Source organism: Gnatocerus cornutus, chromosome 1 (assembly GCF_029298725.1).
Source record: "Gnatocerus cornutus isolate USDA-ARS CGAHR chromosome 1, icGnaCorn1.1, whole genome shotgun sequence".
Classification (NCBI taxonomy): domain Eukaryota; kingdom Metazoa; phylum Arthropoda; class Insecta; order Coleoptera; family Tenebrionidae; genus Gnatocerus; species Gnatocerus cornutus.
Window position 1 is genome coordinate 19,642,073 of NC_142233.1, and position 15,423 is coordinate 19,657,495.

At 34.7% G+C, this 15,423-nt stretch overlaps 3 protein-coding genes across 4 annotated transcripts in view; 1 reads left to right on the forward strand and 2 right to left on the reverse strand.

Moving 5' to 3' along the window:
* Positions 1-411: 411 nt before the first annotated feature.
* On the reverse strand, positions 412-3,537 carry LOC148180834 (uncharacterized). The gene is made up of 6 exons (XM_088042411.1): positions 3,323-3,537; positions 1,665-3,273; positions 1,099-1,416; positions 796-1,050; positions 553-747; positions 412-501 (listed from the first exon to the last, which is right to left on the reverse strand). The coding sequence occupies exons 1-6, from the start codon at positions 3,436-3,438 to the stop codon at positions 424-426; spliced, it is 2,571 nt and encodes an 856-aa protein (XP_087898537.1). The 5' UTR covers positions 3,439-3,537; the 3' UTR covers positions 412-423.
* A 62-nt stretch (positions 3,538-3,599) lies between these two features.
* Positions 3,600-8,238, forward strand: LOC148180835 (atlastin-like). Of its 2 annotated transcripts, none has more exons than XM_088049826.1 (9): positions 3,600-3,765; positions 3,844-3,914; positions 3,968-4,165; positions 4,211-4,360; positions 4,417-4,572; positions 4,620-4,896; positions 6,063-6,247; positions 6,295-6,516; positions 6,575-8,238. In XM_088049826.1, the coding sequence occupies exons 3-9, from the start codon at positions 3,968-3,970 to the stop codon at positions 6,836-6,838; spliced, it is 1,452 nt and encodes a 483-aa protein (XP_087905952.1). In that variant the 5' UTR covers positions 3,600-3,765; positions 3,844-3,914; the 3' UTR covers positions 6,839-8,238. The 2 variants fall into 2 exon arrangements, with proteins under 2 accessions (XP_087905952.1, XP_087905953.1); XM_088049827.1 differs by having other exon boundaries at positions 3,861-3,914.
* Positions 8,239-8,323: 85 nt separating this feature from the next.
* Ser (protein serrate) overlaps positions 8,324-15,423 on the reverse strand; it is an 87,299-nt gene continuing 80,199 nt past the window's right edge. Inside the window, exons 12-17 of the mRNA XM_088049825.1 lie at positions 15,184-15,333; positions 15,019-15,132; positions 14,758-14,967; positions 10,594-10,953; positions 10,014-10,543; positions 8,324-9,949 (exon numbers count right to left, since the gene is read on the reverse strand). Of these exons, the coding sequence (XP_087905951.1) occupies positions 9,170-9,949; positions 10,014-10,543; positions 10,594-10,953; positions 14,758-14,967; positions 15,019-15,132; positions 15,184-15,333 (2,144 nt within the window). The 3' untranslated portion in view covers positions 8,324-9,169. The remainder of the gene's footprint in view (positions 9,950-10,013; positions 10,544-10,593; positions 10,954-14,757; positions 14,968-15,018; positions 15,133-15,183; positions 15,334-15,423) is intronic.

Here is a 15,423-nt window from a genome sequence, read left to right on the forward strand (position 1 = left end):
CTTAATACAATAAGCATGCATTATTCTATCATAATTAATTTTGTTTAAGGCGGCCAATCGTCGGCCACGTCTCAACTCCCACTTCTTTTTAAAATCTTCGGCGTTGTGAATACTTTTCAGCTGCTTCGTTGAAGAAAGTTTTCAAATAAACTGAACCAATTTTTACCTTACTAGATCCAGATATTCTTTTATAGAAATAAATTATTAATGACATTAAAAAAACAATCAAATTTTGTACAGAGTACAATTTATGTTGCATAATAAAAATTTTATATTTTTGGGATGCGTTAATTTACACACCTAAAGATTCATTTATAATGCATATGAAAAATTAACACACTAAAATAATTATTGATCCAGGAAAGTTTGCAAATGAATTACTAGACTAGAATAATGAACGCCCGTCTTGTAAAACTACAAAAATCAGATCTGGATCTGTTCTAAAATTGATTCTGGAATTAATATTGATTCGAAATTAAGCGACATTGTACCCACTATCACCTGAAATATGTAACAATTTAGCTATGATGCAGATACTACGTTCATACTTACAATATTTTTTACAACTTCCATGGACAAAATGCCACCACCTGGTCCTGCAATTGTTCCCACAAACTTATGGTTTTTGATATTATACACGTACACATTCCCATCATGGCAACTGGCAAAGAGCAAGTTTCCAACGACTTTCATACAACATATTCCTTTGGAATTCGTTACTTCATACCTATGCACTAAATTCCCATCCTAAAACCAGAGCAATAAAACTGGAGCAAATTGAAACAATGTGCTTACGTGAAAATTAAACACTAACAGATCATGAGATGTCGTCCCACAGTATATCATATTATTTTCCAGAATAAGACTGTATACAGTGGGAGTTACAAATTCCGTCAAAGTTCGTAAGTGCAAACCGGACATTGCATCTCTTATACAAACAGGTGTGTTCTTTGTACCCACTAAAAGAATACGGCGAGCTCCTTCCTGTGCTCCCTTCAATACCATAATTCGGCCGTGCGAAATATTCTCTTCAAATTCGATTTTAAATTGCTGAAATTATCAGATTATCATTTGATTTGAATTATCTCAAATTGGTACCGTTAAGGAGTAGCGTAAAAGATTGCCTGTTGTCGTCCCGATGAAAACGAAGGACCATGCCATTTCCAAACATTGAATGGACTGTTTAATTTTGGTCGTACGAATAGCTTTTCTCGTATCAAAATTGAATTCATGAAGCGTGGTGTCCAATGAACCAACTAAAAGGTGTTTCTGTTTTTTCTTTGATGTTACCCAATAATGTAACGCTGTGATTGCTGCGTTGGATACTTTAATGGTGGTGGTGATGGTACCGTCCTTTAGATTGATGTATAAAATTTTGCCTGTTTCAGTCGCTGCCAGGAGGGTGTTTTCAATGACCTAGTGGGATGAAGAATACATTTGTTAGAAATTTTGTTGATTCTGACAGTAGCAAGCAATATTTCATTTTATATTCACAAAAATATAATATAATAGCAGTCCTCTAATGATTGGGTATATTCTGTGAACCAAAATACATAAAGGGATTATTTTTACCAAGATAATACTCAACCATTTGAGAGTCGTAAATGTTTATGGGGGTCTTCGATAAGAGAGTTATCAAACTGTTAAATTAGTAGTAATTTTACCTTCATTATTAAAATTTTCTCAGAAATACACTCAAATGTGATTGCTTTTTCAAAATATGTCATTTTTCTCTTCGCCAGGGCTAAAGCATTGTTTTGTTCTTCATCTAGTGTCGCTTTCTTAACTTTCGATTTTTTGGTAAGATTTCCTTTAACTTTTACTTTTGCTTTGCAAGTACTCCTATTTCTACTTGTTTTTACTTTTGAAAATACAGCTTGTCTTAATTTTGTCAAACGTATAATTTCATTATCAATATCGTGCATCGCCTTAATTGCATCATCCAAATTATTTATGTTCTTCTTATCAATATTAAGTTGATAACTATTATTTGATATTGTTTGAATCTCTACAGAGGCGAATTCTAATATATCAGTTTGTGAACCAACATTGTTTGATAAGATATGTTTAAAATTATTTGGAGGGTAACAACCTGATGGATTGTGGGGAGAAAGTTCCATGTTATTCGCAATTCCTATGTTACCATCAGTAAGGCAGTCCAGTCTAGACAAATCGTGCCAATTTTTATTTCTTTGCTTATCATTAGAGGATTCATCAAACTTATAATCATACGATGTAAAATCATTTGTACTGTCTATACCAATTTCTTTTTTAATTTCACCAATGTTTAAATCAGTATCATTTGAAAAACTATTTTCTTCCTGCCTTCTAACGTCTTCGTCTTCTTCTTTCTTAATTTCACATATATCAATTTTAAAATCTTCAAATTCGGTTTGTTCTTGCCTTGACTTATCACTATCATTTAAACAACTTTTATCAACTTCCATCAAAACTAAAGTCTTATCATCATGTTGTGTTCTGCCACTATTGTTTTGATTTTGAACTATCATGGGTACAGTGTCTATTAATGGACTACTAGGGCTCAGGTCCTTATTGCTTTCTACAGTCATATTAGAATGTTGAATTGGTGTTGTAAAGGGTTGAAATCTGTAATCATCATCAGTTAGAGGTTGACAATAATCTTCTGACAAAGAAGAATATTCAAAATTCCAATCTAGTGTACTACTAAGTTCTTGTATCATCTCTAAAGGTAAATCTTCAATTTTTATGCCTATATCTGGAATTATTGCATTAATAATGTCACTGTTTGCTGTAGTTTGATTTGAACACATGTCCCTTAAGGCCTTTGATAGTTCTAATCTCTTCTGTTTATGAATTTGCCGAATAACAGTGTCATATCCTGAGGAGTTTGCACATATCAAGTTCATTTTTTTACTGTAACTTAATTTGGTAATATGTTTCATAATTTTCTCATGAATTTGTCCGACATCATATGAAATATTTCTCTTGTTACTTTTCACACGTGTAAAACTTTTCTCACATTCACTAGTGCTACTTTCATCAGATTTATCCTGAGTGTTTACAACTGAAGTTGTAGGTTCATTAAACAAATCTTCACTTTCTGGAGTCTCCAACCGTTTCTTGATCAAATCACTGGTTTCTTGTATTTTCTTCAGCATGTATTCTTCTGTTCCTGAGAAAGATGATGGAGACTTTGGACGTTCCTTTTCAGGGCGTTTATTGGGAATTTTTTGTGGTGGTCTTCGTCTCCAATAATTCCATCCCGGGTGATAGCAATATTTTCTACGGTAACTACAGAAAACTTAATTAATTCACTAATCGGTAGAAATTTCGAACTTACTATGGAAAATTTCTGTAATTATCATGATCCGCGGATCTTGCATGACTTCTTTTCTTGCCAAAAGTTAACAGGCCGTAAGGTTGAGCAGAATTTTTATTGGAATTCGAATGCGACATCGGGTCGATTGTGTAATTTCAAAATATTTTGAAAACTGTTTATAAAAACTATAACCTAACAAATGCGATTGACATGTGACACCTAGGGAAAAAGTAAAAGTTTCTGACTTGTGTCTAACTAGATTCTAGTAACTTTTCGAGTTGAAGGTAAGAAAGTAACCAGATTTTGGTGAAATTGATGACTTTTAGGTTGGTGGAAATGAATAAGTGACGTTTTTTGTTTATTTGACAATTTGGGGTTCCCCTTTAGTTCTTGAGTGTTTTACGAGTTCTTTGTCGTTTATTTCGTATCAGTTTGCGATTATCGTCCATTTTATACTAAAGGCCGTAAGTTCACTAACTTTATGTTGAACATTTGTTTCATCGATCTGTTTATCGATTTATCGTCAATTTGGATCATCGTAGCTAGTTCTTGTGTTTAGCAGCTGTGTCGATTGAGAATCTCGCCTACAAATATTTTCTAGAAACATTTGGAAGTATAGCGATCTTAACTAGCCAGTAGTATACTAAAGTTAATTGTTTTTTTTAGATGGAACTTTCCGCCATACAGCTTGTTGATCATAACTCTTTGAATAATTGCATTACCTTTGATGAGGATACTCTTTGTGATTTTCTGACATGCGAGAAAATTAAAAATTCGTATGTTGCAATTATCTCAATTAATGGGCCATCTAGGCAGGGAAAATCATTTCTTCTTAACTTCTTCTTGCGCTACTTGCAGATTAAAGTAATTTTTTTTTTTCTTTACATGATAAATAGTTTTTACTTTTAGTACAAGGAAAAGCGCGATGTAACTCAGTGGCTAACTCCACGAGAAGGACCTTTGAAAGGGTTCTCTTGGGCTTCAGGTTCTAAAAGGCATACCACTGGGATCATGATGTGGCCTGAGATATTTCAAACAAATTTGGAAAATGGAGAGAAGGTACCCTCATGATTACTTGATTTCTATGAGAATATAATAACAATTTGAAACGGCAGGTTTCCATTATTCTGCTAGACAGCCAAGGCTCTTTTGATAAGCGTAGCACTATGGGTGAATGTGCCAAAATATTTGCTCTTAGCACTCTTATCAGTTCAACCCAAATTTATAATCTAATGCGGGATATCAAACAATATGATTTATCACATTTACAGGTTTGTGTTTATTCAATAGGAACACTGTGTAACATGTTTGTTTTTAGTGTTTTGGGGGCTATGGGAGTCTTTTTACAGACTGCAACACAACTCCCTTCCAAAATCTTTGCTTTTTGATTAGAGATTGGTCGTTTCCTGATGAACATGCTTATGGTGAAGCGGGTGGCCAAGCTTTTTTGGAAGACATGTTTGCCTCTGATCAACCAGACATGAAAGAACAAGTTGAAAACGTTGAAAATCTTTTCCAAAAAATTGATTGCTTTTTGTTGCCGCATCCAGGGCATGAGGTGGCTACGTCGTCGAAGTTCGATGGAAGTTTAGAGGGTAAAATTATTTTAACCGTTTAAATAATATTGCTTTTTTTGGATCTTTTTATTTTATAATTTTGAACTTTAAATGGGCTAATGTTAAAAAAAGGGTTTTTTGGTAAGAAAGCTTAAGGGTTTTAAAGCTGATATTTTTTATTACATTTTAAAGGACCAGTTAAGGTTTGAATTTTTAATCCAGTCAAACCTCTTTAATCTGAACATCTCTCTTCTTATTTTTTATTGCTCCGAACAAAGACTGATTTGATTCTTACCTTTTTAATCCAAACAAATAGATGTATTTTTCATTAATTCTGATTTTGGGTTTAAAAATTGGAAATTTTGTTTTGCTTTGTTTGTAACTTTATTTCTTAACCAACTTGATTAACTTTGGTGGCGTTCGATGAAGAAACACATGAATGATGAATGATGAAAAAACATTAGGGCCAAATTCTGATACAGGGTGTTACAGAAAAAACTTATATGATTTATTCTCGCTGGTTTTTGACTGTTACAAAAAGTGATAGTTACAAAAAGTGATATAGAGATTTTTTTTCCTCAAAGACCGCCAAACCGAATTAAATCGGTTAAAAAGCAACAAAGTTACTGGCAGGGAAATTATTCAATATTTAAATTGTTAAACTGCCCCGAATCCGTAATTTTGAAAATATGAAATCGGCATGTTTTTAATCTGGAGTTTCCACATTATACAGGGTATTTTTGAAATGCATGTACAAAAAAAGTGTGGTAATTCTTTGTCACAAGTTGAGCCTATTAAGAGAAAAAAGTTTTAGAAAAAGTCTTTTTGTTTTCGAGATAAAATTACACAAAAGTTTTAATAAATTTGCTTGTGCGCCACTGATTGTGAACAAATCATTCCAGTTGTGTTTTTTGTCAATGGTGTATAAAGCTCGTGGATTGGGGTCAATTTTACCTTGTCAGTTTTTGATTTAAAAATTGGTTTTTCATACTTCATACTCTTGGAATAGCGCAGAACTGTTCTGTACATGCAACAAGAGAAGAGAAGAGACAAATGACAAAATTAAATGTGAGGGTTAAAAATGAATTTGAAAATATTCGAAAAGTAATTTCTTGGGTATTTCAAGAATGGCATACATAACAATAAAAACAATAAACGGTAATGGGTAGAGTACCGTTCTGTTACATTAGTTAATTTTTTTGTAGAAATTGATGACAACTTTAAGCAACAGGTTAAGGATTTAACTGAAAAGCTACTGTCTCCCGAAAACTTGGTATTGAAGACCATCAACGGCGAAAAGGTGAAAGCTGGAGACTTGATGTATTATATAACTGAATATAGTAACGTTCTGAAAAGTGGCACTTTACCCGAAGTTCAAACAATTTTCAAGGTTTATATCTTTTCCTTTCTTCAATTTTCTTTGTAAATTTTCTTTAGGCTACTGTGGAAGCACAACATAAAGCCGCTCATGTCAAAGCAATGAAATATTTTAAAAAATGGATGGATATGGAAGTTAAACATCACCACAGTTACTTAACTGCACATGATTTAAATAAGACATATATGGTCAATAAAGGAAAGACCATAAAACATTTTCACGAGATAAAAAAGAGTCAAGATCAAGACATTTTGGACAGATATTTAGAGCAACTAAAGAATGTAAGGACGTACATAACGAAAATTTCTGACATCTTAATGATTTTTTAACCATTTTTAGGACGTTGATGCACAGTTTAAACATTATTGTCAAATAAATGAAGAGAATAAAAAAAAATATGAAGAAACGAAAAGAAAAATGGACGAGCAAATTCGTCGTTCTGTAAAGGCATCACAGCAACGAAGTCAACCGGGAAGTAGCATGAATTTGGATGAGTTGTTTTCTCCACAGAATGTTGGTACAGCAGTTGCTGCCGTTGGGGGCATTGCAGCTTTGGCGTTTGGTGCTGCTAAATTGTTCGGTTCCAGAGGTAATAACGACTAAATTTTAAACTAATTTAGTGATTACATTTATTCATAGTTTTAGTTATTGCGCTTGTTTTAGTTTTTTTTTTAGTACATACATATACACCGTGGTCCGCGAGTGAACTGAACGTCAGTGTTGTCAAATTTTTCAGAACAATCTACTCACGTTATTACGCTCTCCATTTGTGGAGACTGCGAAGTCTTTGCGTTGGTTTTTCATTTTTAAAGTTTTCTCGTGCGATTAGAAACTATCTTGAGTATTTAGAAGGATTTGTCTAAACTCTGACAGCTGTTTTGTTGTGGATAAAAATTAAAGCTCATTATCACTCGTGGACCATGCTGTATGTATAGTTACATTTTTTCATACAATTTTTATGATGATAATCTTATAATTTACTATGTGACATTTCAGTATGGTAGATTTGATTTACGGATCTGAATGCTTTGCTTTTTGTAGTTAAATACAGAATCATTTTTAAACGGAATCTGTGTTCAAGCACAGTAAAATGTCCTAAAAACACGTCTATTTCCTAATTACGACAAACATGCAGTCCCAGAACGCTCGCACTTCCTTTTAACCGGAAATTCTCCATTATTGATTTTCGTATTACACAATGTTTAGCCCCTTAAGTTTTTGAGTTACAAGCAGTTTAAGTTGGCCATTCGCAGCCCATAAATCGCTAGATAGCATTCTGTTGCTACGTTGCCTGCGAATATTTTTCCTTAAATTGCACAAAGATGTACTGTGAATGGCCAACTTTAAATGCTTGTAACTTTTGAATTCTTAAAATGCTTGAACATTGTGCAATACGAGAATCAACTCTAAGTTTGATGGAGAAATTACCATTAAAAAGAAGTGCGATCGTTCTGGGACACCTGTATAACCAGATTCAGAGATATGTCATTTTTCTATATTATTCTGTATTTGTATTCTTTGAGTAAGTTTGTTGTTGTATATTTGGAATGTACAGTGGCGACCAAAATAAAATGATACAAATCTTGGACCACAGTTTTTCCAAAATTGAGCTGTGTAAAACAGGCTTTCAAAGTAGGCATAATGATGATTTTTGTAGGCTTAACAATGACAGTAATAAAACAAAAGAAAAAGTGACATTGATGCATACTTACTTGTAGACTACTTATACAGTAGTTTGGTTAATTTCTTCTTCTTTTAAATGCATCGTTAATCTTTAAAACACATTTACATTGTAGGCACAGATTACTTCTTGTAGGTTAATAATTGTTCAGGTAGTTATGATAATGTTCTGTTAATAGTTCGTGTTTAAAAGCTGTACCACTTTATTTTGGTCGTCACTGTATTATTTTATTATATTGTGTAATTTGCATGTTGTATTCTTATTAATAATGTTAGAGAAAAGGAAAGGTAAACATTTTGAAAATATATTCTCTTTATTTAAATCATTTTATTTTCCTTAAATTCACAAGCTCTAATTAATTTTAATTACAAAAGCTTCTTGCACTTGGCGTTATGAAATGCAAATCGTTTATACAAAATATACAATCATATAATCTTATTAGTTTAATTAATTCTTTTAAAAATATAGTACAAAACATATAAGGAGTGCAAAAATTCGGTGTATTACTTCTAAATTACCTGGATTGTTCAGAAGTGAACAGGCACGATGAAGGCACTATTGTAATGATATACTATAAGTACTGTATTTATATTCTAGAAGTTTGTGAAGAATCTACATTTTTGTCATTTCATTGAGTATTTGTAGTAGATTTTCACCAACTTTACAATTCATTTTTTTAAACAATACTGAATCATTATTATTTACATATTTACAACAATATGCATTTACTTGACATGATCAAATTCTAAGGCATCTTTGAGATTTAGACATGGAATGATGGTTTCAATGTTAATAAATTAGTAAATACACTAGAAATTTCACAGATATTCGAAGTCTATAATGGGAACTCTATCTCTAAAACAAAATACACTAAAACTGTGATTAAAAAGTCAGGAACAATACAATAAATACAAAAAAAAACAAACAAATATTTACAAGTTATTCTGAATTACAGAAATTAAATTTAAATAAAAATAATTTTAAAAACTCTAACAAGTTATATTATAAAAAAGAAAACAAATGAAAATATTAAATAATATCACACTATAAACACTTTTTCATTGTGTCACCTGGTGTTTCTAAAATCACGAGATCATACTCCAATTATCACTTTAAAGTCTAATGTAAAAAGGTCATAGTCACTGTGGGCTTCCATTTCGTACTTTCAAGACTCTTGTTTCATTGAAAAAAACCTACGACTAAATTGCACAAAAAATGAAGTCCAATAAAGCCCACATTACACTGGCCCAGACTTAAACAAGCACTGTAAGCACATCTGCACTTCCACTTGTATTCTGCGAAGTCCTTTGTTTATTTACATTAATAATACTTTTGCTAAAGTCTTTGTGACCTGAAGAATCATCGAACGCTGCTGTATTTTTCCTCACGTCGGGATTTTGCGCTTTATACAGCATAATCTGACTGCTGCGATGCGCTGGACTTAACCCATCCAGCTTAATACCATCCATTTTCATGGTATTATCATTACTGGTTCCGGGCACCACCAGCATCGTTTTCCTAGAACCCGGACAGTCCACTTCAGAGATCATCTCTAACATCTCGCTGGAGGTTTCATGCGGTAGCATGGAACTCAAAGGTCTGACCACACTAACTTTGGGTAAATCGAGACCGCAAGCTCCTGCTGAATTTATACTAGCCATGCTACCGCCGTCGTCTTTAAGAGGATTAGCGTATCGTCGCAGATTTTCTTCGTTTTGGAGGTTGTTGGATTTTTCGTCTTCGTGATTGCGGTGACAGGTGTCTGATGAAGGGGAGAGGTTCATACCGCTCAAACCTAAGTTTCGTCGGCGTTGTCGGATGAAGAGGAGACCAACAAGAGCTAGCGCTGCTAATCCCACGATTATGAAACACACGAGGGCTATTAAATATTTGCTGCTTTGGGGCTCTTCGGAAACGAGGGCTGTTTCTACTTTTACTTCCACGATGGACGTAAGGGCGAGGAGGGTAGTCTGTTTCCGGGAGATGGCCTCGCCGATGATCCGGATGCCGTCTAGAACTCCGGCTTGACCAGACTGGAATAAGAAGTAAATTATTGTAGATAAAAATGTTAGTTTTACTAACTTGATTTAAACTCACCAAAGTGACTTCCACCGTGTCGTTATAGTCGATTTTGAGGTCACAAAGCAGCACCAACTCATTCTGCAAATCATTGGCAGCTTGCTGGTTGGCCAGTAACCGTCTTAAATCTCCACAAAGGCTCTCCACGGTAACTCCAGGAGGTAGTTTTAGTCTATCCAACAGAAGAGTGAGTCTTGCACAACTGTTACTTAAAACAGCTTGATTGGGCCAACACGTGCTGGGACTGGGCACTGACGGCGGCTTTACTCTTCGCCCGCTTTCTAGATCTCGACATTCTCCATAAGGTTGACACGGAGGAGACAAACATGACTCTGAAGGCGACGGCACACAGACTTGGTTGTTGTTACAATTATTCATCCTGTCACTACTCCGGCAATTTCCTAATCCGCACCATATCTTCGTGCATTTTACTAATCCGTTGACACAGAGACAAGTGTTACATTCGTGTTGCCATGTAATGTTGTTCTCAAGGGTGTGGCCTTCCCACGTGCAACTTCCTGGTGACGGAAGATGGGAGTTGTCTGGAACTGCAGTTTAATTTTTATTAACGGTTCAAAATTACCGGGGAAAAACTTACCGTTACATTGTTTCCCGCTTCGTCCTGGTGAACAGATGCAGTCAAAATCGTCGATTCTGTCGAGACAAGTTCCTCCATAGCCACAGGGGTTTGAAGCGCAGTCATTGACGTTAATTTTACAGTCTGGACCGGTGAAACCGGGCGCACATTCGCATAAGAACCAGTTAACACCGTCGATGCATTTACCGCCGTTTTGACAGGGTTGGGGGATGCAGTCGTTGACGTCATCTTGGCAGTGGTTGCCTTCGAAGCCGTCTTTGCAGATGCATTGATAGTAGTCTCCGGTATTCACGCAGGTTCCGCCATTCAGGCAGGGGTTGGAGCGACACGCGGTTTGCTTGGCGATGTGGCAGGTCGTCCCTGAAAAATTAAATTCGAAGTTTGTCAACTACAGTAAAACCTCCCCTTGCGGACATCTCCCTTAAAAGGACACCTCTATTATTCGGACAATTCTTTGGGTACCGGCATACTTCCATAAGACCCAATGTAAAATTCTCTCTTTTGTCCGGACGCTCTCTTGAACAATCACGGACAAGAAGTTTTGACTTCTTCGATTGCTACTTTCTTTTAAACGGACACGTAGTTCTAGTCAACGGACATGTTTTTTATTATTGTTTTGACTGGGCATAACAAAACGTTTTCCTGGAAACTTCTCAATGCTGTTTTAGCATTTTTCCTTCCGATAAGTGGCATTTATGGTTCAGTTTTTGTTTCGCCATAGAGAAGTGTAAACGTGTGTCAGACATGAGTAGTAAAAAGGCCCGGAATATATTAACGTTAAAAGAAAAAATGCAAATTATAAATGTTTACAACGCAGAAAAGCCTCCGATTCGCGCATTAGCGAAGATTTAACATCAGTAAATCTCGAGCAGGCGAGATCATCAAGAAAAAGGAAATTATTTGTGAAAAATGGCAGTCAGGAGTCAACGTAGATCAAAAAAGAAGTTTCCTTAAATCTGAAGGTTATAACATTGATGTCATGTGCTGCAACTGGTTTACAAAAGCGAGAAGTAAATCTATACCAATATCAGGACCCATGTTACAAGCAAAGCTAAAGAAATAGCAGAAGAGCTTGGCTACCAAAACTTCAAGGCTTCAGATGGTTGGCTCCAGAAGTTTCGACGAAGACATAGTATTAATTTTCAAACCATATCAGGTGAAGGTGCAAGCGTAAATTTAGAAGACGTTGAAAAGTTTAAGGAAAAACTTCCATCTTTATTGATGGGTTATAGACTGAAGATGTATACAATGCTGACGAGACCGGATTGTATTTTCGTGCGCTGCCTAATAGAACATTAGCTCCAAAATCCGAAAAGTGTACAGGAGGGAAACTATCTAAAGATAGACTAACAATTTTACATGTTGTCAGCATGTCTGGTGAAAAAGAAAAACTCCTAGTCATTGGTAAATCAGCAAGACCAAGAGCATTTCGAAATGTTACAATCGATTCCCTGCCTGTTTACTGGAAGTCAAACGCAAAAGCTTGGATGACTCGCGATCTAATGTCTGAATGGTTGTTACAATTTGATAGAAGAATGGGTATAATATTTATTGTAAAATGTCTTGATAACATTTTTATGCATTTTTTGTAGGTGCGCAAAAAAGAAAAGTCGTGTTATTTATGGACAACGCTACATCCCATATCCAAAATCTAAAATTGAAACATACGAAGATTATATTTTTACCACCTAATACAACTGCATTCTGTCAACCATTGGACCAAGGTATCATCAAGAATTTTAAGGTCCATTACAGGAATTTTTTGCTTAAACACATTGTTTCTTTGATGAAATCATTTGACGTATTGGAAGCTATACATTTTATTAAAAAAGCATGGCAAGAAGTATCGGCAACTACAATAAAAAGTTGCTTCCACAAATCTGGTTTTATAAAGAATAGAAATGTGGTCAAAGAAGTCAATAATTTTGAAGCGGAAGATGATTTACCACTATCTACCTTCAGGGACTTGTGTAAAACATTAAACAATATTTCTTTACCAACCGAAGAAGTAACCAATTTTGATGATTATGTGAACATCGACGAAGATTTAGCGACTGAGGAAGAGAACATTGATATATCTGATGTGGATTTGATCCCTCAAAATGACACGGTTTTGGAATCTGACTACGCAGCAGAAACCACGGTCCGTCAACTCAAAGTATGAGAACTCGGTGCCAGGAATCTAGTTCAATATCAAAAAATTGGCGGCGCTGCACGTTATCTAAATGTCAAATGTCGGTAATGCATATTTTTATTCTGGATAAAAAGTCAAAAAATTTAATTAACGTCTGTTAACGACATTTTTATACGTGTGAACGCTCTAGCTGACTCAAACGCTTTAAATTAGCAAATTAGTTTCTTTTTGTGTAAATTTGGTAAACTAGGAATGTAGTAAAGATGCTTCAAATTTAAATGACTGTCCTGCGCAGTAACATAAAATGAGTTTAAAACATTTTACGCAGACGCACCATGGGAGACACATAAATTTCAATTGCAGACATGTTTGTCCTTATTTGAAATTAAAAAAAACACAGTCTTCTGTAAGAAATACGGAATTATCTATAAAATTTATAATTTCCTATCCTAACCTACAAATTTACTAATCATATCCTATAGTTTATCCGGTGAGAGATTGGGAGATTTCGACAGTTGACATATAAGTTGGTAGCAAATTATGCTACAAAATACACTAAAAACACGAAATGGGTTGACAGGGTTGTCAGTAACTGGGGTTATTTTGTTATTTTAAATTTCGCGCGTATGGTACACTTTTTATTGCGTAGATTTAGTGACTTTTCTGTCATTCAAACTCTCACTGTACGAACTATACAATGATGTAATAAATTAAATACATTATTAGTTAGTATATTATTAAATCATTGACATCCCAATACAAGTTTCGCTCCTAAATTTTTACCGTCCTTTGTTAGATCTTGATCATATAAGTATTTAACCCATAATATTGCTCGTTCTTAAAAGATTATTTTTTCAAATATTGTGCTTGTATTTCGCCTCCCTGTACCATATCGCTGGAAAGTGGTGGCTTGGACTACTTTTTCTGTGACGGAAGATGTTAACTCTTTGTTCATTTAATTTATCTTAGTTATTTATATTTGCTTATTGACAATTATTCAAAGAAGATGACCCATTTCGTAACTCTATTTTTTAGATAATAAACATTCTGTTCTAAAACCTCCCAAATAAAAGATAGTAAAAAACATTTTTCTGTTCAATCGTTAGTATTTATTGCGACGTTTAAATATTGACACCTGAGCTGGACTTGCCCCTAATTAATTGTGTTCAACATTTATTATACACATTAAGTATTTTATATGTAAAATCTATTTGCACTTGTTTGTTGTTAGTTTTTACATTTAGAGTCGGTTTACACAATAATTTAATTGAGTTAATCCCGCTTATTTGATTATTCTTGACATTTGATTGTCGGAAAAAGTAGTTCATTGAAATTTAAGTTCTAAATTTAGTTTCTGTAAACCGGACCTTCGTTTTATAAATTAAGGATTTTATTTTATAGTTTTTAAATAATTGATATTGCTGATTCAAAAACAGAAAAAAAGGTAATAAAGACATTTTATCCTAAAACTGCTTTTACTCTTCCCGCAAAAAATATTAAGAAATCAGACGATATTTTGACCTACACCTTTCAATTTAACATGGTAAGTTTTCCGTTTTTGAATGTTCAAAATTGATCTATTGTGTTATTGTTATGCTTTACCTCTTCCTATTATTGGTTCGTGCAGTATTTAATGTTACTCTACGTTAAGCAATAAAAAAATGCAAAACGGAGGTACCTAATTGATGTTCCATTGTTAAATTGTGCAATATCCAAAAAATATGTGGCGTTGCTAAAAAGGGTTATTGATATGATCATGCAATCAACCATTTTAAATTATTTTGCACCAAATAATTAAAATCAGAATTTTCTTTTCATAAATGTATAAGTGAATATTACATAAACATGTATTTTGTTTATTACGGATGTATAATTGTTGTGTAATAAAACTTAAAATTTTATTTCCTTTGAACGGACATCCAAAAATAACCTCCATTATAGGGACATTTTTCTTTTAATAGGACAGCTCCCACGAACGGGAGCTATGGGAGCTTTCACTGTAATTCGTTTTCGTGGATTTTTAGACTTACCTTCCCAATCCGGAGGACACCTGCACGTGAACGTTTTCCCCAAGTCTTGACACGTTCCCCCGTTCTTGCACGTGGTGTGATCACAGTGACTGTCTTTTAAAGAACACGTTTTGCCCTTCCAACCGTTTTTGCAATTGCATTCGAAATCGGCGATTCCATCCTCGCAAGTCCCGTTATTTCGACAAGGGTTCGGACTGCAGTCGTCTGTATCTAAACAAAACGTATAAGAAATGTGCTTCTTCTCTTCAAATAATAATTTACTTATGTTGCACAATGCGCCTTCCCATCCTTCTCTGCAAATACACTGGAATGCATTGATTTTATCCACGCAGGTTCCGCCGTTTTCGCAAGGATTCACTTTACAATCATTGATATCTGTGGAGAAGTTCATTAATATCCCGAGAAGCTTCCAGGAAGGTTACTTACTCTCGTGGCAGTATTTCCCGGTGAATCCAGGCTGACATTGGCACCGGTGTCCAATTCCAGAAAGATTAACACAATGCCCGTGTTCCCCGCAGATGCTGGGGGCGGTGTTTCGTCCGCTGCCCACTGCGACCACGATACAGCTTTCAATTCCTGCAACGAAAAAATGAGCCAATCAAGAATTAGACGAGCTTCATCACAACAAATGAGCCGTGAAAAATATTTTGTATTTTCGCTGTACGC

Bases quoted from the DNA above. Each gene is read 5' to 3' on its own strand.
- LOC148180834 (XM_088042411.1), bottom strand. From the start codon at position 3,438: ATGTCGCATTCGAATTCCAATAAAAATTCTGCTCAACCTTACGGCCTG. The intron at 1,051-1,098 runs GTACCAATTTGA...TGATAATTTCAG, and splicing joins TTTTACGCTACTCCTTAACG to CAATTTAAAATCGAATTTGA. The intron at 502-552 runs GTAAGTATGAAC...TACATATTTCAG, and splicing joins TGGAAGTTGTAAAAAATATT to GTGATAGTGGGTACAATGTC.
- LOC148180835 (XM_088049826.1), top strand. From the start codon at position 3,968: ATGGAACTTTCCGCCATACAGCTTGTTGATCATAACTCTTTGAATAAT. The intron at 4,361-4,416 runs GTACCCTCATGA...TTGAAACGGCAG, and splicing joins ATTTGGAAAATGGAGAGAAG to GTTTCCATTATTCTGCTAGA. The intron at 4,897-6,062 runs GTAAAATTATTT...ATTTTTTTGTAG, and splicing joins GTTCGATGGAAGTTTAGAGG to AAATTGATGACAACTTTAAG.